This window comes from Fringilla coelebs (genome assembly GCF_963513975.1).
Source record: "Fringilla coelebs genome assembly, chromosome: 3".
NCBI lineage: Eukaryota > Metazoa > Chordata > Aves > Passeriformes > Fringillidae > Fringilla > Fringilla coelebs.
Window position 1 is genome coordinate 108,954,492 of NC_140030.1, and position 21,920 is coordinate 108,976,411.

At 42.8% G+C, this 21,920-nt stretch overlaps 1 protein-coding gene across 3 annotated transcripts in view; it reads right to left on the minus strand.

Annotated features, from left to right (window-relative positions):
- RIN2 (Ras and Rab interactor 2) overlaps positions 1–21,920 on the minus strand; it is a gene marked incomplete at its 5' end in the record, with an annotated part of 63,074 nt that overhangs the window by 6,589 nt on the left and 34,565 nt on the right. For all 3 annotated transcript variants that reach the window (XM_084202098.1, XM_084202099.1, XM_084202100.1), the window contains 7 exons: positions 386–517; positions 3,413–3,718; positions 10,748–11,884; positions 15,056–15,147; positions 17,153–17,225; positions 19,051–19,162; positions 19,387–19,579. In XM_084202098.1, coding sequence (XP_084058224.1) covers positions 386–517; positions 3,413–3,718; positions 10,748–11,884; positions 15,056–15,147; positions 17,153–17,225; positions 19,051–19,162; positions 19,387–19,579 — 2,045 coding nt within the window. The remainder of the gene's footprint in view (positions 1–385; positions 518–3,412; positions 3,719–10,747; positions 11,885–15,055; positions 15,148–17,152; positions 17,226–19,050; positions 19,163–19,386; positions 19,580–21,920) is intronic.

The following is a 21,920-nucleotide window of genomic DNA, read 5'->3' on the forward strand; positions in this document are numbered from 1 at the left end:
CCAGAGTCTTCACCAAGCACATAACCCAAGTCTTACTATGTGCCTCACAATTTGCTGAGTGCTGCTGCCCCATAAATCCTCTTAGGAAATTTTCAGGCACAAAAGGCTAAGGCCATTGGGCACCTGCACAGTACATGTGTTTGCCTGCTGAGTCAAAATGAATTGGAAACAATGTGTTTGCTCACAAAGCAAAACACAGCAGCAGATTTTCCAGCTGCTGGGGCTTGTGCTCTGCAAGCTGCCCAGCAGTGGAAATGATGCTGACATTCTCTTGTTATACTATCAACACCACTGCCATTAGGTCTCCCCTTGATAGGATTCCTACTCAAACAGAACACCCCCTCACTAGTCCTTCAGGCAGTTCTAGTAAAAATAAATAGATTACCTTCTCCATGCAGCAAGGATGGATCCAACAGCTCCATCATGTACTCGATTTCAGTATCCAGCTCCAGCATATCACACTGGGCTAGCACATACGTCAACACAGGCAAGAAGTCATCAGCTCCATACAGCCTCCCTGGGTTGAAGGGAACACAGGCAATGAGAGACAAACCACATTTTTTTACCACTTCCCATGTTTGAAAGGAAAACACTCTTTTGTGCCTTCTCTACCCAGCATGTCTGTATTACTCCAGAAGCTCCTCAAGTCACCAATGTGCAGCAAAGAGAACATCACTGACACTCACTGTACAGGAGACAAGCTCAATCCTGTCCTTCAAACGAGCACAAATCTTGTGATGCACACCTTGAGGCATGCAAGGGAAATTTAGAGACTGGGCTCCCCCTGGCAGCAGCTCAACTGGTGAACTGCTGAAAAGGCTGCCAAGCCAGTCTGGCCTGACCATCACCTGCACTGCTACCATTGCCTAAGAGGTGATGAACAGGCATTTTCTTTATACATCCAGGGATTGCATCCACTTTCTGAAAGCATCCAGACACAAATGACAGTCTCTGAACATGAATCCCACAGCAGAAAAGCCTGAATAAAAAGCCTATTAGATTTGACAAGAAAACTCAACTCATTTCCTTGACAGTATGTCAAAAACACCAGAGAGGGGTTCTACAAACACCAAGGGCTGCACCTGAATGCAGCCTACAAGAAAGATGGGGAGAGACTGTAAGGGCCTGGAGTGAAAGTGATCCACAAAGACTGTGCTGTACCTAGGCCTGTCTGTGCTCCTGGCACTTTTCCTGCATTTTGACTCTCTGTTCAGAAATCCCAATGTGGCCAAATCTCTGGGTCAGGCTAAACAGTGCTCACTGCAGGATGGATGTGAAGGTCACTCAGAACTGCCCAGAGCAGGAGCCAGCTTATGACTCTGGTGAAACTCAAGTGACACCAGCTGAGGCACATGCTCCAGCTACCACACTTACCTGGCTGGAAGGATAGATACTCAAACAGCTGCTGGCTCAATGCCACATTTGACAAACTTCACATGACAAAATAAGACAGCCCAATGAGCACTTGCCACATCTCAGCCCAGGTCTCCCAGTACAGCACTTAACCAGCAGAAGCCTCTCAATATTTTCTTTCTGCATGTTGGAAATACCTTACTCAATGCAATAATGTCACAGAGAGATGAGGTTACAGAACTTCAGGCCAAGATCCCCATATCTCCTTTTAAAATGCAGAATTTTGAAGCACAATAATAAGCTGGGCAGGAGCTCAGTCCTAAATCTTGTAAAAGTACCTGGGGGGCTTTAACAGCCACAAGCTTTACCCATTCATTTCCAATCTCCAAAGAAAGTAAGTGTCTTGATCTGCAGCAGACCCAGCTGCACATGCAGTGCTTCCTTAGAAAGAAAACTGCCAGGCACCTGCAGCAGCCTATACTCACTTAAGGGAAAAAAAATCTCCCACTACCACAGCTTTGCTACACCTTAGCTCATGACCTGTCATAGCAGCATGCAAGAGAGAATGTCAAGAGTTGCACCTATAAATTCATGCCATCCAGCAGAGCATTTTGGGCCACTGACTGCTCAGCAGGTCTTGACTGGCCTGTAGTGCCATTTCAGTACTTAGGTTTCAAAGGTGCTTTTGGGTTCTTGCTACAGTGCAGAAATAGATGTCATTTCTGTTCCAAAAGCATGAAAGAAAGTGTCCAAATGAGAACATTCAGTGGCACAGAAAGCCAAAAATACTGGATTAAAGGCTGCTTTTTTCCACCCATTAAGATAAAACCATTGTAGTTGTCATATTGCATAAATGCTATTGAATTACAATAGCTAAATATATGGTGTTACCTCTATTACAATTTGCAGAAAAATACTAATTTAGAATCAGTGTTAAATTCAAGGCTCACAGGACAGCCTTTCTGCCAGGCAATTTCAAAAGCCTACAGTTAAGGAAAGCTGCTCTTTTTCAATTGCTTCACATCTGTAGGATGCTCTGCCTGGAATGAGGTAAAACAATGTCCTGCTTTGCAAAGTTACCAGTGGTGAACTAAGAAGTGTTGTCATGCTGCTTTTGGTGTTGAATTATGCTCAACCCAGTCTGACTCATCAACCCCAAAGTTAAACAGCAATGTGGCAAATAAAATAAAGTAGCCTTATCTAAAAACACAGAGGTTGACACAGCTGGCATGGAGATATGTGGCTGACAGTCAATCACTGTGTACTCTAAAAGTCTAGTCCTGCTTTCAAATGGCAGGATCTTCTAATATCTCCCTTCTGGGAGTTTGTGTGGAGACCCCTCCCTTGGGTGGGAACGCCCCTCACAGCCACTCCTGGAGGCTGGGCAAAAGAGATTTGGCCCCCCTGGTTAAGAAACATCAATCTCTACTCAGTTATTGTTTTGGGTCTTTTTGCTAGCTTTAATATAGTTTTTTTATTATAATCATTTTGATATAGAGCATTATACTATACTAGACTATACTAGTAGTTTTTACTTCTACACTGTGTAGTAAATAATTCAGATTAAGATCTTTTTGGTCTAGTAATTTTTCATAATAAATAATTTATTTTTATATGACTATATCTGGTTTGTCATCCTTAATCCTGTAGCACCAAGTTCTACAAAGTTTCAATCACACCTCTATAATTCCTTGGATTTTAAACCATTGACAAAGTCTGGGCTAAGATTTAATCCAGCTGTACCCAGGCTCCTCTCTGAGAAGGAGTTCAGAAATCACAAGGATCCTTCCTGCACCATAGGAGGGCTTCTCTAATTAACTTTGCCTGAGGCTGGCACTCCACCCATGACGACAACTCTGCTTCAGACTGAGTTTTTAAGATATGCAGACAGATAGATTAGAAGCAGAGAGCAAGAATTCCTCTCAAAAGGGCAAGGAGAAGCTGCAAGAACTTCAGCACTAGATTTGTCTGCAGAATGAGATGGGCTGATTCCTCTAAAGGACATTTCATACATCAGATATGAAATATCAGCAAACCTGAACTACCAGAAGCACCGTACCTGAGTTATTCTCCATAACAGTGTAAATCAATTTGCAAACTCTCAGCAGCAGCATGACTTTCTTTTCAGGTGAATACATCTTCTGCATAGTCATGAACTTGACTTTAATCTTTTCAACGTCCACAAAGTCTGGTGTTGGGACAAACACGCCCAGTTCCTGAGGATTCCTCTGCCGCACCAGCTGCAGGTTTTCCTTCAGTTGTTTCCAGGAACCATCTGTGGTATGAAACTCTTTCAACATCGCTTCAATGTGACCCTTCAACGGCTTCAGAATGCACTTATGCATGGCCTTCTCCAGCACAACATCTGCAATAGGAAAACACAAATCCAGCTGACTTCCCCCTCTAAAGCAGAGCCAGCATTAACACAACCATTCCCTGAAGAGACCCTGTCGAGCAAAACTTACTTTCTAAGGCCCATTTATTACACAACACGAGTTTCCAGATGTTTGTTAACATGAAAACAGGAGGCAGAGCAGAATCCGTATTGAATTGTCATTTCTGGCAATGTGGTAATAAAAAAACTCACACCCACACAGACGGAATACAGATAGTTAAAAAAAAAAAACAAAAACAAAACAAAAAAGCTGTGGGTCTATTCAAGTTCTTCTTTTGTGGGTTGGAAGTCTGCAAGTTTTATTTTACTTTAAGTTTAGACTTTAACTCCCAAACTTAACATGAAACATGGTCAAAATCATAGTTTTTGTCTCCTTTTGGCATTAAATCCTGTCCTTTTCACATAGTTTCCACTGGAAACTATAACTCAACGAAGATTTCCTAAAACTTGGCTCAACTTTGTCAGGATCTTTATGAAGCTGGGCAGATTACAGGCTTTAAACTATAAATGAAAACCAAGCTGTGTTTGTCCAGCTTCAGATTTCATCACACAAGCTTATATACAGCTTTGTCATCAAGTTTGAAGTTCTTTGGAAATTGTATGCACATAGCACTGTAACTGCTAACCTCAGGACTTATTTTAATTCTTGTTCTACTCCAGGTTTTCTGTAACCCTCATTCTCCATTTTCATAGTATGGACTGTGTCAACAGAGAAAGCTCTCTGCTCAACACTTTCTCTGCATACTTTTACTTGAAAAGCTAATTTCCTTTCTCAGCATCCTTATGGCAACACAGCTTACATTAGTTGTTAAGTTACATAGATTATTTGCACCATGGTGGGGAATGTTCCTGTGCCATCCCTGCAGCAGAGTGGGGCAGGACCAGAGCCTAGAGCAGGCAGATGGACCAGAGGAGCACAAGGACTGAGAGCACACAGAGGAGAGGCTGTGTGACTGCCAGGCCACACGTTTACACAAATTACCAGCGGACATTCTTGTTAGTAACAGTGACTTGTTACAGTTTCATTAAGCCTTATGCCTGTCCCAGGTTCTTTGCCTGTACTTCTGGGGGTTTTTAGACTACAGCCTCTTTCTTTTCTCCCAATGCTCCTGTTTAGTTTTTTTTAATCATATACTATCTCTAAGGCTTGGTATTTACACAGACACACACACACGCTCTCCAAACAAGCATTATTCTGTTTCTTGCTTTTTTCTTTCATTTATCATATTCTTGTGTCCAGCCTTTTTTCCTTTTGGGTCTCCATCCCTCTCTTTCCCATATAAACACCCTTCTTCACACACACACTTCTCCTCCTATGGTGCCTTGACTTCCTATGTAGCATTTTTCTGTGTTTGTTTGTCAGTAAAGGCACTAGAAAAAGCATGATCGGTCTGAGACATGTTCTTGGTGGCCTCTCACACAGCAGCCAGGGCTGGATCCAGCTTCCCACCAGACCAGAGCCATCAATTAGCAACCTTAGCAAGTGGCAACACTTCAAAGGACTGATCCTTATCTACTGTACTTGGTAGAGCCACCCAATCAGCACCAAACCAGCCAGGTGAATAGGAGCATCACCCTTCTGCACAGAGACAGAAACTGCCTCTCCTCACCATCAAAGCAATCCTCAGGGGTCATAGGGCACAAACAACTGCAGAAACAATTTTCCACCAAGAAAAACACGAGTCTCACCCATTACATTGACTAGGTAAATTTCTATTCTAGAATGTACAAATCATTCCTTGCTATCTTCGCTAATGACTATTTTTTTGGCAACTCAGCTTACTTTATTTCTACTACCTGATTTTTTCAAATAGGAAAAACAACTGCTTTGCTTTTAAGAGGAACACCTCTGCACTGTGCATTCCAAGCACCTTGTCTTGTTTATTAAAGCAGTTGGTGCTGCTAAACATCATGCAAAGTGAGAGAGCTCTATCCCCATGAAAGCTGAACTCCCACAGGCTTCCACTGGAAGTTTTGTAGATGAATATTGAGCAGAAGCCATCTTTCATCTCAGTAAAGAGGGGTCATCACAATATTTGTTCACAGGAGCCTCGGAAAACTCAGTATGTTTCTGGATGTGACTGATTCTGTACAGGAACAGGAGGCAGAAGCAGGGCTTCCCCAGATCCCACAGGAACTGGATGCTGCTGGGAGACAAAATTCCTCCCCAGGGCTGCAGTCCTTGGCTGGGGCCAGGCTCGTTGGAAGGCTCAGGGTTTCTGCCCTCAACCCTTTGAAAGGCAGTGCCACTTCCACAGATGAACCATGCAGATTTTTACAGCTGTGCAAGATGGCAAGGAGGTTTCTTTCACATTTGCTATTTTGTCACAGGATCCAAAAACAGTGCCTGGAAATTGCTTTGAAATTTACTCCATCACATTTCCACAGTTTCCATGGAAACCTGAAATAATTCTGAAGCAGCACAGAGAAAGGGATCATATAACTCCTGGCTGTGCTGAAAGCTCCACACAGGCACAACAAAACAAAGAAAAAACCACAACAAACAAAAATCCTTCAAACCACACAAAAAACCCTCAAAACAACACACAACCTTTTCTTCTCCTTTATGAATTCTTGGCACACACGTGAGAACCACTGAGTTCTGCCCTCTAATGAAAAAGTGGCAAAATCTAACAAGCTGGTGAGGCTAACAGCAACAAGATTGATAAGGGCTGGACTGTTTTTTTAATGGTCAACAGTAATACCCATAACAAATATATTTGTTGTATCCTAACAAATACAAAGCTTACAAAAAATTATATTATTATTAACGCCTGGTAGGACAGCACTTCTTGTGATTTGAATCTTAGAACAATATTCAGTATCATGGCACCTATGAGCTTGTTTGGGGCCAGACCATTCATCCGTCATCCATCCCTTTCAGCACTGTCACTTCTGGCCACTTTCACAGAAAGGTGTTTTTGGGTAAGATCCCACAAACCAATTCTCAGCCAACAGCAGTTTTTCATTGTTTGACTTCTAATGGCCACAAAATGCATATGAGGGTTTCCCAGGCAAATCATTATCTGAGTTGTGAACTGAGGACTTCTTTTTTACCTTAACAACTCTGTACATTTTTAAGATCCAAATCAGCAACAAAAATTCTGTTTATTTCAGATGCATGTTTTCAAATATCCTCCAAGGATGCTTACTACTCCAAAACCAAAATAGATACTCTTCAGATAATTTTTTTAACTGAATATAATATGAGCTGAACACTGTGTATCGTTCCTGAAATGCTTATAATTAGCCTGTAGCCTCAAAATGGGAACTGGAAGTGCTTTGATAAATGAATTGTAAAGACCAGCCAGCTAGTTTCGTTGTAACTTGTGGAAACACATCTGTATCCTGTGCTGACATGCTATTTTTGTTTTGCTGCCAACCACACAAGTCTGCATCTAGACAGGACAACATATTAGTCATTGCCAGTGTCCTTACACAGCCTCCTTACAACCCTCACTTCCTCAAATTCTAGGCACGCTCTCACCTTTTCCAGGCTCTCTGTTTCCCTGCTACCTACCAGCTATTGCTGTTCCACTGACACGACTGTCACATTCCAGTCCCTCAATTTACACTCAAGCCTTGTTTACCATGGCCAAACCACTCACCAGGTAAATCAGAGGTCAACAGCAGACTGAGTGAGCCTGAGAGCCACCACAAAAAGGCCCAGTCCTGCACAGGTCACACTGCCTGGGAGCTGAAAGCAGAAAGTTGCTTTGCAATACCACGGCGTGATGGCCAAGCATCCGTTTCTTGGTGGGTGCAGACATGGCAATCTGCTCCACAGGACCAGGACTTGAAAGTAAGACCTCACACAATCCACATTCCTTGATAATCAGCACAACCCTGAAAACAGAGGTGCCTGATCTACAGGCAGTGGTGGAGAGACCTAGCAGCTAGGGATGAAAAGTAAACCTCCCCTCATCTGACCTACAAAAAAAGCACACCAAAAAATCACACAGCTATCTGTGCTAGGTGTGCTCTGCTTTAAGCAGCTGTGAGTTACTTAGCTCCTTTAGGAGGATAACTGGATTCATAAAAAAGAGGGGATCTGGGGTGGGGTGCTGCTTTAACCTTTTTCAGACCTAATTTAGGCCTCATTCTGTGCACCTTGCATATAAACAAACAAGGGAAATACTGTCTTGCCATAATAACCATAAGCAGCATGCATTAACAGGTGCACAGAACACTGCACTGAGAACCCAAGTATCCATAGCTGGCTGTCAAACAAGACAGACACTGGAGAAGAGGCACCATGGGGGTCAGTCCTGGGCTTCAGTTAATTAGTATGTCCAGCTCTGTCTGCCTGCAACTCCTCTGTACACACCCAAGGCCCTCCAACAAGGCATGGACCACCAGTAAGGGGCCAACACATTCTCTCCAAGCTTCTTTAACATTCAGCATTTAAATATCCCTAACATATTAAAAATACCAAAACAAATAATAGATGGTATTGTTTAGGGACGTTCCCACAAGATCAGTTAGTACCTTACTGACAAGTGGTTTATACCACTAATTTCTCACTTCAGGGCCAGATTTGGGCACTGAGACTGAAGTTGTTTAGATGTCAGATGTTAGATCCCACTTGGCAAAGTGACAGCATTCAACTCGACTCCATTCAGTTCAAAGCCAGGAAAAGATAAAAAGACAAACAAAAACTCCCAAACATTTGCTGACCAAGCAGCTCTGGACTAACAGGGTCTCCTCAGACCAGTCTTTATCCTGTGGATACAAATTGAGGTATGGATGTCTTTTAAAAAAATAAATTACATTCATCCTTAAACAGCCAAGAGCCATGTGCCTTACTCTTGATTCTGTGCCAACACTGGGAGCCCCATTGCTTCAGGGAGGGTTAACAGCCTACAGTGCTAAGGTTAGGAGGCATCTGTCAGGACTAGAAACCCTGAAGGATATTTTCCCAGTGATTTTGCAGAAGCTTAACAGTTTGATGGGACCCCTATCTGGGAAGCTAAAAAGAGCTGCTGCAGAAGTCTTTTGCTTGCAAGAGTCCATGATGCAGTTCTAGAAGAAAAGCTACATGATGAAAAAGATCATTATGGAGACATTGAAAGAAGTTCCAAACACCAAGGGCTTCACTAAACCTGGGAGAGCTGTTCCAGCACCTACTGAAGTTCAGGAGACAAAAGAGGGTTAAAGCAAAGCCTGAATGACTCAGAAAGGAGGAGCATTATCCCAGAAGCACACATCCAGCACCAGGCTGACGAGCTGGAGGAAAAAGCTGCACCGCGGAAGTGCGAACACACAAGAGAGGGTAAACAACCACTCACAAAGTTAAAATTTGGGCTGCAAATTCCATATTGAAATAGTCAAGGAAAACTATGGACAACAGGCAGGGCTCTGCTTCAGAAAAAGCTCTCCATAGGGATGACTAAATTTTGCCATCACATAGTTATATACTTAGATCAGCAACATCTGATGCTCCTGATCCACTGCAGTTGTTTGCTGGCTCAAGCCAAAGGCAGTAGATGATTCAAAAGCAAGTTCTTTCTCTGTTTTAACCAGCCCACTTTATAAATTAATTGTGTTTAGTCACGTGATCAAAACCAGACTTTCTGTCGCTGAAGAAAACCAGGGCAGTTTTAGTTGTTATGCTTTATAGCTTATGCTGCTCCAAAGTCTGAAATAGTTAATAGCAGACAACATTTTTTCCAGTCTTGGGAGACCCACAGTCTGACTAAACCACACCCTTGTGAAATGAAAAGTACATAACAAACTAGGCTTTCACAAAATTACAACCAAACTCGAGCTGTATTGCTTTGTCAAACATCCAGCACTCTACAGAAACACAGGCAAAACTGCACCTCCGTCCTGTGCTTAATTTGGTGCTTTTTCTTCCATGTAACACCCAGCTAAGAGTCTTTATTATTATAGTAAGAATATCACATCTTTGAGTCTCAACACTGGGGACACTTTTCACATTTTTGTATTTGCTTTAGCAGCCCTTGTGACTTTTGCTTGACACTGTGTAAATGCAGCTGAGGTTATGTGAGAATACTTCATCTTGGTCAAGGACAGACAGAATGTCAATATAAAATTACCCTCTAGTCCCAGGGAAGGAAGTATCTGCCAATTTTGCACTGAGCCAACTGTTGGGACACTGGGCTAGGGAGAAAAACAAACAAATTAGGACTGAAGTGAGCTCACAAGGAAAGTATTCTGCCCTGAGGCATGTTTACCTCTTAAATGTGGCTTACAGGCTCTTTTACAGATACTGCTCAGACTCTGCAAGAGAGGCGGGCGAGATTTATGCAGCAACAACAACTTCACTTTTTTGGATACACAAATCTCTCTCTCCTGTTAAAACATATAGCTCATCCATAGCCACCCACAAACACATCTAACAGAGAAGTACAGAAGACTACAGAAAACAACAGCCCCTTCTGTCTCCTGCACATGTTTGTTTTCTAAAACTCTTACATATCTTTTTATTTAGTTTCAAGTGCAGGGATAGTACAGCTTTGTTAGAAGTGACTAAGAATGTCTGGAGGAATCAGATTTATTTCAATACTAAGTTGTCATAAAATGTCTCTCTGCTCTCTTAAATGTCATTGGATTTGAATAAATTCTAGTTCTATAACTACAATTCGTATGGTCAGATTTGGCAGTTTAAGTCCAAACCTTGAGAACTATGTCAGTCCAATTCAGAGAAAAATACATGTGTGCCAGCAAATAAAGGATTCTCTATTGTCAACAGTAAAGCAGGTAAAAAAAGTAATAATCACAGATAAAAAAGTCCATATTGCACCTATTTTAAGGATAACTTCTTATGAACAACTTCATAGTGCAATCATTCCAAGCTGACGGTGTGATTTGGGGTGGGGAATGGAGGGAGAGGTTGTTGTAAGACTCAAATACTCAGTGGTTCAAGCTGTACTAGCCAAGTTAGTCCCACCTTTCTGAACTGGACAAAGACACCCACTATAAGCACAGATTACACATTTTCACCTTCCCCCCAAAACACAGGACAGCATTTCTTACCTATTTGGTCTTCAGGAATCAGTGATTCGATTGGGGGATCAAGTTCGGAGCTTTGGGACAAGTAGTTCTTGACTTGGGTCATGAACTGACGAATTGTTTGCAGCATGTCAGTGCTGGAAACATGGCACTCCTTGTTTTCTTGGAGAAAGCTGACATAGTCCTGCACTAAGCATCCAAAATAGGTGCGCTTGTCCCGGGACATCTCTGCAATTTTCTTAATCATCCTCTTCTCAGGGGTCATGAAGGAACTGAAAACTCCGCTGACTTTCCGCAGCTGAGATTTCACAATCTTGGGGAGAACAAACGAACTGCTTCTTTTCTTCTTGGGCTTCAAAGGGGGTGCCATGCTCTCCTGGTCGCTTTCCCCCTCAAAGTCCTCCAGGCTGCTGTTGGTGTCCCCCTCATAGCCGAAGAGCGGCATGCTCCGATCGAAGTCCAGGGAGTCGGACGAGGAGGTGGAAATGCTCATGTCGCTCAGTCTCTGCCGGCCTCCATTCCACGGGATGTGTGACTCAGAGATGGCAGCCGGCGGCTTTTTGGGAGCCGCTGGAGCCGGCTGGGGCAGGGTTGGCAGGGTTTCACGCGGAGGAGCCGTGGCTGCCTCGGGCACGCACACGGAGCGGGGCCGGAGAGCGGCCGCGCTCCTGGAGGCACTGTCTGCCTCGGAGCACGCCGCCTGCTTCTTCAGCCGAGGAGGCGGAATCGGGGTGGGCTTGTTCTGCAGCAAATCCGAGCCCCTCTCCTTCTTATGGCTGACTGTTGCTGGCATGCTCGCCTGCTTTATAGTCCTGGAAATCTGTGGGCTCGTGAGGGTGCTATTAATAGCAGGAGGTGGTGGCCGGGGCGGGGGGGAGCGAGACCTCGCTGTGCCATTCACGTCTGGAGTTCTCGGGCTCTGCCTTTTCAGACTTCCACTGACATCCTGGCTGTGCACTTTTAAGAAGAGGGGATTAATGAAACACAGCGCTCCGTTGGTCTGGCTGCACTCCAGCTCCGAAGGCGTTCTGGTTCGTATAGAATGCACTCCATTTATAAAGCAGAGCTGGCGTGAGTCTTTGTGAGCACTGTCCAAAGGCACAGGCCTACAGGGAGGTGAAGGATCCGGGGGTTTGCTGTTAGCCAGGGAGCTCCAAAAGTCTGAAAATCATCATTGCATTAACGTAAGAATGCTAAACACCATGCAGATGGATTTCAGAACATTAAACTCAACAACACCAGTTTAAAATATCGAAAAATTTAGGCAAGATTTTATCAATTAAAAGGGGAAAATAATCCAAGTGAGCCTCTTTAAGTACCACCAGACATAACTGTATGCTACATTCCTGGGGCTGCTCTTACTCATTTATAAATACCATGACCAATGCATAGCTTCCAATCACCCCACTAAGCTAAAAATTAAACTGAGAATCAAAGAAAGGAATGGAGACTGTAACAGAATACTTTTTACTGGCTTGAGACTGAAATGAACACAAACTTCTCCCTAGCATCTCACTCAGGAGAAATAAAGCAAGATTCTCAGCTGGTATTAATAAGCTCACTCCATTAAAGACAATAGTTAGGCTGATTTACACCAGCTAAAGGCCACTTCCAGAAACTCTACAAGTATTTTGCTTCAGTTTCTTTTCATAGTGAACACATGAAACTATACATGAAAAGGCAGCTCCCGTTTTGCTGTGGTGGATGCACATACCTTTAGCAAGGCAGACCAAGCGTTCCAGTGTCTAATAAAGGTTCTGGCCTGCTGCCCTGCCTTTGCTGTGGGGACAGTTTGCCTGAGAATACAGACTGCAGTGACACATAGAGACCCAGAGTGCAGTCCCACACCAGCAGCATGGAAAAGTATGCTACACCAGCAAGTTGCAGCTGCAGCCTCTGCACTTATCCCAGCCACATGTCAGCATGTTTGTGCAACCAAGCCACAGCTAAAGAGCACCAGTACCTGAAGGTATGAAGATTGAAAGCAGATGTGCCCTTGAAGGCAGCAATCAAGCTGAAATAAGGGCAGAGCAGCAGAGGAGGGAGATTTAGCTAAAATTTGCCAATCTTGACATGGTCCTTTTCCCATAGTGTGTCACAATGGCTCACTGGAGGCAGCTGAGCAATGATACCTGGGCCCAAGCGCACGAATGCCAAGCATCCACAACAGGTCCATGGCCAACAGCCATGTCCTGCCTGTGGGGCAGAAGACAGGAAACAGCCCCTGGTGACAGGCCACAGCCAGAGAATGTCTGTAGGCACAGGCATGTTTCTCTGCATAGTTATGCCATGTTGCTGGTGTTCCCAGCTTCATGACTTCACATCCTGCCTGGTGTTCCCAGCTTCATGACTTCACATCTCTGCCACAGCCAGAGAATGTCTGTAGGCACAGGTATGTTTCTCTGCAGTTATGCCATGTTGCTGGTGTTCCCAGCTTCATGACTTCACATCCTGCCTGCAGATCTCTCAGTGCCTGTGCCTGGCACGTGGTTGCTGCAAACACACATGATGTAAGCACTGCTGCAGATGAAACACAAGGGAGACTGAGAGAGAATCATATGTTCAGCACATGAAACCTTTCAGATTGGCAGCAGCCTTGAAATCTCTACCAATAGTTCCTCCTGATGTGGTTTGCTGGGTTATGTGCTATTGACCTGTGTTGTGCAGCTCTCCCTCCGAGCCTACTGCACAAGAGAGCTCTGACAGGGGATACAGCCCTGTGTTCACACACCACAGGGTTTTGTGCTTACATGTTCCTCAAAGAAAACTCACACTTAACAGGAAAGGCTGTTGGGAGTTTTTAGGCCTCTCTTGAGTCCACAGCATTGAAAGGCTGACTTTCTAGTGTGCTCTTCTGCACGTGGACACCTAAAACTCCATCAAAATCTCAACTTTGTTGCCTGCTTTTAGCTCATGGACACTGTGATCTGGTGTATATCAGGTAATTCATGCCAAATATAGCAACCACACAGACACTGATCCATATGCTTTCAAATGTAGAAGCCACAGAAGAAACACACACAATGCAGAGACCGTTCAAGAGCAAGACTAATTCTGCAGCAAGTAGGCCACAGTGCTCTGGGGTACTGGTGACAGTGTGGTTAGCCTGGAGAGCTTGATCAATGTTACCATTATCATCCCCTCTGGAGAGACTCACTTCATGCTACTTTAAGGCTTCCATGTGTCACTGGGAGACTGTCTTCATTACACGGTATCCCAGTCAGACCTTTTACTTTCTTTTTGCCATCTAAACATTGACCTCAGTAGTACCATATTTGCCTCTATTCCCATGATAACCCACAGCTTCACCTGATTAACTAAACTTGCAGACAAGCAGTGCAGAAGTAATTTCTCTCCTCTCTATAACAAATCCTTTAATTGCATTGCTACTGCAGCAAAACAAAACGCAAAGCACTGCAATGCATCCCTGGGTATGGTTGTACTGCAAAGTCCCCCCAGACAGGTCAAGAGATCCTCATGCTAGCACTGATTTAGAGAGGATCCTTTTCAAAATCAAAGATTATTAAAAATCTACTGCAAAAAAGGTTGCTGACAGTCAACCTTCTCTTCCTGGAGAAGGAAATGAAGCCACTCAGCACTTTGCTCAATGCAGAGCTGCTTAATGATTCATCTGGGTGGTGCCCAAGTTTCAAATCCCAGGAGGCCTTGTATCCATCTCCTCTGAGCTCAAGGTATGCTTTACAATGAGCCTGTCTTTGGCTGAAGCAACCAAGTAATGCAAGGACACCCTAGCATTGTCTTCTGGTATTTTAAAAATTTCACCTAACCCCTGCCCATGGATACATTCTACACCATCATATATACACTCCTCATTTTCTAAATATGCCCCTTCATTGAGGCACTGATCTCCAAATTCACCATTTTAAGTTTCCATGGCAATCTGAACAGAAGTTTTATTAACAGGGGACCTCAGTTCCTACACTCTCCTCACAATAAATTATAAAGCCAGTGCTATATATAGCCTCTCACAGCCAGTGCTATGTGAGCAAGCAGACAACATTAGGTCCTGGAGCAGAAGCCACACCAACCTCTGCACGGGGACTGTGAGATTTGCTTTGCCCAAGGGCTGCCCAGAGAGGGAAGAGAAGAAGGAAGAAAGAAAGAGCACTAACAAAAATATCACAGAAGGCACAGAAGGAAGGAAGAGAACCCCTCCTTGGCCAGGAGGAGGTCTGGCCTTCCCAAATAAGAGAAACTGCTTTTCTAAACAAAATTTGTATCATCACTATCCAAGACAACTATATACTGATATATTTCTTCAATGTTACAGGTGTGCTACAGGGAAAGACATCTGTGTAGAGAACTACTTACTCAGTCCAAGCTGAGCAATCTCTTCAAGTTCAGCTTCTGTCTTTGCTGCAGCAATTGCATGAGGCAATTTCAGTGTGAATGGAAGGACATCCCTGTTTCCAAAGAGAAAAACCATTATGGTTTTCAGCAACATCCATAGTTTGAAAAGTTTTATTTTTTTAAAACACTGGCAGTGTGTCTGATTTCTGATTATCTTCTTCTTGAGCTGTGTCAGGTAGCAAGATCCTTAAACACACAGCACGGTTAAACATTACATTACCAACCCCAAAGCTCCTTTACTTTGCAGAGTGGTGTGAAGGGCAAATGACAGCCAAGTGCCCAGGACTTTCCCTAGGATCATTTTCACAGAGCCATCCAGTATTTTCTGCCTTTCCAACAGAAGCTTTTACACCTGGTCTTCTACAAGCAGATCAGTGAGATGCAAACTTGTTACCCACCCTTAACACTCTAAAAAAGCTTCTCACTTTCTGAATAAACTGCTGACTGTTATTCCAGTTTTCAGAATAACTAAATGTTGCTAAACAGCAACATTCTGTAGTAGAAGTACCCATAGAATTAAGACTAAATGAGAATCCTACACAACTGGTGTCAGCATGAATTTTGGTTTTAAGGTTGTGAACAAGCCAACCATCAGCTATAGCACAGACACATAGTGGGTCTTTATCACATAAATATTCTCTATGTTGTATGTTAGCTTCTTGAAAAAAACAGGATCTCAGAATTCCACTCACACTCAAGCCAAGCATATGCACTGATATACCAGCTAAAAAGCCCTTGAAAGGCACTTTGCATGGTACCACAGAAAATCCAGAGTCCAGATCATCACCATGGTTGCAATTTAAAAATAGGTAAACCCTCATAAAAACTGCTTGGCTACCTCCTGCAAGAAATTCCCTCTGCTTTTAGAAAATCCTCCTGGATTTCCTGTGATGTACCAAATGGTACTGTCGCTTTTCCACAATAGCCACCAATCTGCCCTCTTTAGTCTATACAAAGCAATATTGAACTTTCAGTGAAAGAAAATGGATAGACTAATGCAAGAATTCTCTGTTTGCTTAATGATCCTGTAGGTACTTAGAGAGAATCTACCAGGGCCTGGCAAGTGGGCAGGAGCAAAAGGGTGACAAGATAAGGAATATCTCCTCATGAAACTATGTTTAAAGCCATTTTCAGCTCATTTCTCTTCTGAGTTCTGACCAATTACCCAATGATACATGTGGTACCAATGCTGCTTTTATTACATGCATGTACAGCTCAGCTAAACAGAGGCTGTAGGAAAGGGGTCTAGGATGCTTCTCCACTACAAACAAAACCAGCAAGCACAGCAGCCCAAGAGCATCCCACACCAGAAATCATCACATGGTCAGCATGAAGTGGCACCCTCAATGCAGTAAAAGGACTGAGACTATCACAGCTGCCTCTCCCTGCTTCCTTCAGAAAACGTGCACCTGGGCAGTTTGGTTGTGTCCTGTCTGCGTGTGCATACAAGGCTCAAGCATCAGTCTGGAAATTTCCACCAGTAAACTGAAATCAAATTGAAAATAAAGGATAAAAACACCAGCTACTTTTTTTTTGCATACAACCTGGAAAACAAGTTTGGTAACCATAAACTGCAAAACTGACAAGGCCTTTTTTGTTGTTCACCATTTAAACTGACATCTCCCAGTTGTCATATTCTACATATCTGACATTTTTCCATTATACCCCAAAAATTCTTCTCACCAGCAATTCCAAGAAATGAACTTTGCAAGCTAGTTTATGATTGTTTTTAAATGAGCTACAGAGCACTTAAAAAGCATCACAAAAATAAAAAAAAGATCACAAGATATCAGCTAAAGTAAAGTTCAGCTTGGCAGCACCTCACGGCTGGGTGGGTAAAATCACATCAGCCTCCCAATAATCTGTATGAAGTAAGACAGAGACACTTGCTTCCGAGTCTCATCTCTGATTTCTACCACTATCTTCTAAGGCTATCCAGGAATATTCACAGATTGGCAACATAAATAGCATCAAGAGCTGAACCAACTCCTCAAAACTCATCTCCTTGAAATGATTTTCTTTCTAGCAGATGTGGCTTGGAACATAGCACCATCTTACCTGCTAATACAGTAGAAAGCAATGAGTCTGAACAAATCAGCAAAACTTATTGCAGACCCCTCCAAGGAAAATGCTGCAAAGAAAGTTACAAGAAACAATCACACATTAATCCACTGTTTCTTAAAATAGTTTAATAAAATATATCTTAGATTTTAGCATGAAGTTAGTAAGTTTTCACCATCAAACTAGCTACTATGTGATTAAGAGAAAACTCTGTGGAGAAGTACATATTCCTGCTGAAGGCATTTTCAAGAATATACTGATTATCTTGGTGGCTGGTCTGCTTTTGTATTCCAAGGATATGGTCTAATTCCTGTAAAACAGATTAAGTGTGATGAGGCCTGCACAATGTTTTGCTAATAGACAACAAATCAATAACTGAGGCTTTGTTTGCCCAGCGTACTAATATACCTAATTTTAAATGTCTTATTTCCTCCTCTTGAATTCTATTCTACTCACTTTGTCTTCGCCCTAGGAATGTAGAACATAAAGGGAGATACATTTTCACTCCCTTTTAACCTGAAAACTCTTAAAAACCCTGACAGCTGTGGCATGCCATTGCCTTGCACAAGGGAAGAGGAAGACAGGAGCAGTGCCTTTCATTTTTCCCCACTTGATACCACAGTTTCTTATTGACACAAATACTTGTTCTCAGTAATCATGACCATTACCTCAGGCTCTCTCTGATGCCAGTAACAAATCTCACAGATCAAGCAGAAGAAGCTGCTAGAGTGAAATGATCCAGATCTTTTGCCTCTGGTCTAAAACCTCAGCTGTGACAAACAGCTAAAACCATCAGTAAATACTTCCCCCTTGTGGAAGAATTTTGTTCATAAAAGACAGCATATAATTCTTTTCTAGATGGGAAGTTCAAGGCTATAAACACAGCCCCAGACCACACTTACATCAATTATTACTGACAACTTTCACTTTGCCTTGCATTACTTGTTACTGGAACTAAAACCAGACGCAGAGAATTTAACTTTTTGTTCCTGGGTGCAGGGGAGGGAGAGATAAAAAAGGAAAAACTCAACTAAAATTACGTCAGTTTACAAATAGAAATAGATGTTAACTATAGACTCTGTTTCAGGGATGATTAACTGAAACTTTTGCTAATTTTCTTCAGTTTTCTCTTTCTTGTTAAATAAAATAATTGCTCCACTTGCAGTTTCAGCACCACATACACTCACCAGCTGCAGCTTCCTTTTTTCATTTCTAAATCTCAAACTTATTTTTCACACTCTCCCTTCTAAAGATATGAGGGCATTATTGGTTCAAAACAATTTGGAGTGTTAACATTTGCTCATTTCTACTAAAAAAAGAAAGAACAAATATAGTTTGAATTAAAAAGAGAAAGCATTGATCTTGCAACAGAAACAGTTCTAACAAGTTAAAATCCACTTAGCTATCACATGCCAAAAAAAAAAAAAATCCAAACAGCCAAAAAAACCCAACAACAAAACCCACCACCAACAAAAACAAACCCAAGAACCCATCCCACACCTCAACTGCAGAGAGCTCATGACAAAGTTGCATTCAAAAACATTTCATTGAAAGCAGACAGGATTGCAGATGGTGTTTCTACAAAAGACATATAAGTTTCTAAGAGGATAACTACCCATAAAAATAAATGAACACTGGATTCATCAAGGTACACAGTGGAAACATTTCAGCTGAAGCAGTTTGAAGTGTTTCTATATATCTGCCCTCTTCATGGCAGAATTTGCCTGACCCACTCTCAGAGCCCACCTCAGAGAGAGCAGCACAGGCAGACCATGACATTATTTGCATGACTTTGGGTGTCCTCTGCTGTGAGTTTCAGCAGTGTAAATGCCCCTGCATCCTACAGGGAAAAAGCACCTGAGGAACAGCTGAAAAGAATGTAACTCACAACTTACTGTATGTACTTTCTTTTATGGCAAATTCTTTCAGGCAGGACCCACAGTCACTGGACAGACGCAGAGAGATGACTTTCTTCTGCAGCCTTGCACATTTCCTAACCAGAAATATCTGTTGTGGAGAAGGCAGAAGGACATGGTATTAGCTCCATCCCAGATGCCAGAATAAATACAGATCATATACAAAAAGGAACCACAACAACCCCATGATGTCTGCTCTAAAACATACTATAATTTTACTTGGCCATTACTGTATTGGGTCCAACACCTGGGTGCAAAATGGCAGCACAACATTTGGGAAAAGCAAGTCCTTAAAGAAATTGAGATTCTTCTTACCCCAGGAGGCTGTGTCTGCAAAATTTCCATTGCTTCAGCATGGTTCAGACCAAGCTGCAGCCACACAGGGTGAGTATGAAGGAGCTTGTCCAATATGCTCAGCTTGTTGGATAGGCTGTCATATCCAGAGTCCCGGGGGCAGCTTTTGACATCATTTTTCTCAGGGGAGACATTATCCATATCCTTTATTAGACTGTGGAAAATTTAGGGAAAAAAAATTAGACATGTTAATCTCCTATGAACAATCACTTAGGTCAGTGAATAGAATTATCACAAAGCTCGTGGTGCTGCTGACACTCTGGGCTGGTACTTCTCCTACTGAGAATTCTTATATTTAGCATACACAAAAATTCCCTTTAGAGGTTCTCAATTCAAAGCCAGCTTGAAGATAAGCCTTAGCATTCTGTGAGGTTGGAGAAATTCAGCCATCACTTCAGGTATACACTTGTATGTGCAGATGTGACTGAGAGAACATTTCACTTACCTTCTTTGCTGTGCTAATATATGGAAAAACTTCTCTTCAAGGATATTTATGCAATTCAGACACTTTTTTTCCTAGATCGACTGCAAATGCTGCAACCCACAGAAATCTTGCTCTCTCATGCCTGCCAGAAAAATCTGTTCAATACTCTGACAATGGAGCAGCCCACAACCTGTTAGTGATCACTGAAACAGACACAAGAATTTTGTCTGTTTGGAGGGATTATTTTCATAACCTAAGTCCACAAACCAGCATCACTTCACCTTATGCCCAAACTACTGTCTCTGCTCCAGCAGCTCTGTTGTCTTCACAGCTGCATATCCATCTTTGCTCCCCTCTGCTAAGAGGTCAGAGTGGGAGGAGGTGAGAAAGAGATGAGAAACCCAAGAAAGAAACAAGACAAAAAAAGTTAAACCCCCAAATAATCCTCCCTAAGGCACAGCTTCCTTAAAAACCATGTCATAAGTGGCAGTCACTTCTTATCCTACTCCTGCTAAGTTCTGTAAATATTTACATTTTTTTCCATTTTTGCCATGAAAGGTCCTTACCTCGCATTTTAATACTACACTTCCCAAGATCAGAAACAAGGAATTGTATATTTATACTCCAAATTCCTTTGGCTGTAGACTGACTGCTATGTGAGAAATAAAGGCTAAACTAAGTGTAAATGTGGCAAGGTAATGTAAGGTTAAAATCTATTTGGAGCAGGGCATCTAAAGTTACTACATTCAGTAATGAAGTAGAGTTCTTGGAGGCTGCAGATTCTTGTTACTAAAAATCCAAATAAACAGAATACTTTGAGAACTCCTTTTGTTATGCAAAGCTTTGCCATCATCCATATAATACAGAACACCCAGTACAAGTGCATATGTGCTGCTGGCTTAAATTCCTCATTTTTGAGCTAGAAGTACATCCTGTGGTTCTCCCCATGCTAGAAATCACTATGGAGCAGTTATTCTGGTAACAGCTTCCTGATGGCAAAATTCAGGAACAGATAAAAAGCACCCTGCAAGCTCAAGTGGCTCCCTGAGCTGTCAGGGAGAGGATGTGTTCCCCTTACAGACCTTTTCTGCAGCAGGAAAGGGCCTGGGCAGCAGAGGACAACACAGCTCCACCTCCCCACTGCACAGTGTGCAGCTCTTCTGAATGCCATGCTTTGGCCAGGCCCTAAGCATCACTAAGAGCATTTACCATCCTCATTATGCCAGCTACTGTACCCTCAGCAAGTAGGGACAGAGCTCACAAGTACAGAAGCACTGAATACTTTCAAAACAAACAAAAACCCTCTCTGCCCCCCGGCAAAAAACCCCACACCAAAGAAAACAAGCTGAAGCAAACTAAACCCACCAAGCAAACAACAGAAAAAACCAAACAACCAAACTGCTTTCTTCTAGCTTTGTTCAGCAACTTGCACAATCTCTGCAGAGGGCAAGCAAGGAAAGTAAATGGGGAAGAGAACTTTCACTGTATGATCAGATAAGAGCAGGCAAAATCATTTGACATTTCATTACCTGGATCAATTATCACTACCAGCGTTTGCCTCTTTATTTTTCCTCTTTCTGTTTGCTTATTTATGTGATGCTTTTCAGATTTCCACAGCATCTCAAATGCAGATGATTTCCCCCCCTGCTCAGAAACATCAGAAGCTTTTACTAACTGCCAGTATGCCTTCAAGGGACAAAAAATACACAGAAACACATTGGGTGCAGGAGGGAAGTACTTCTTACATCAGTCATGACTGGGTCTGAAACTGCCTCAGTAGGAATACTGGGTTCCCTTTTCAACCAGTCCCAGCAGAGCCTAGTGTTGCAATGGAGGAATCTCCAAGAAGTCAAATCATGAACCACAGAAGTGTTTTCCTGAGCTGCACCTCCAGTAAATATTGCTCAGAAATTTCACACTCACCCTCAGTGCCAGTCAGCTGCATTACAAACCACAGGGAGCTGTGGCAAAGTACAAGATACACACTAATGCTGGCTGCAAGCTTAGACAGATAGAAATCATTTCCACTCCCCTTGTCAGGAGGTGAAAACCAAATATGCTGCAAGGGGGA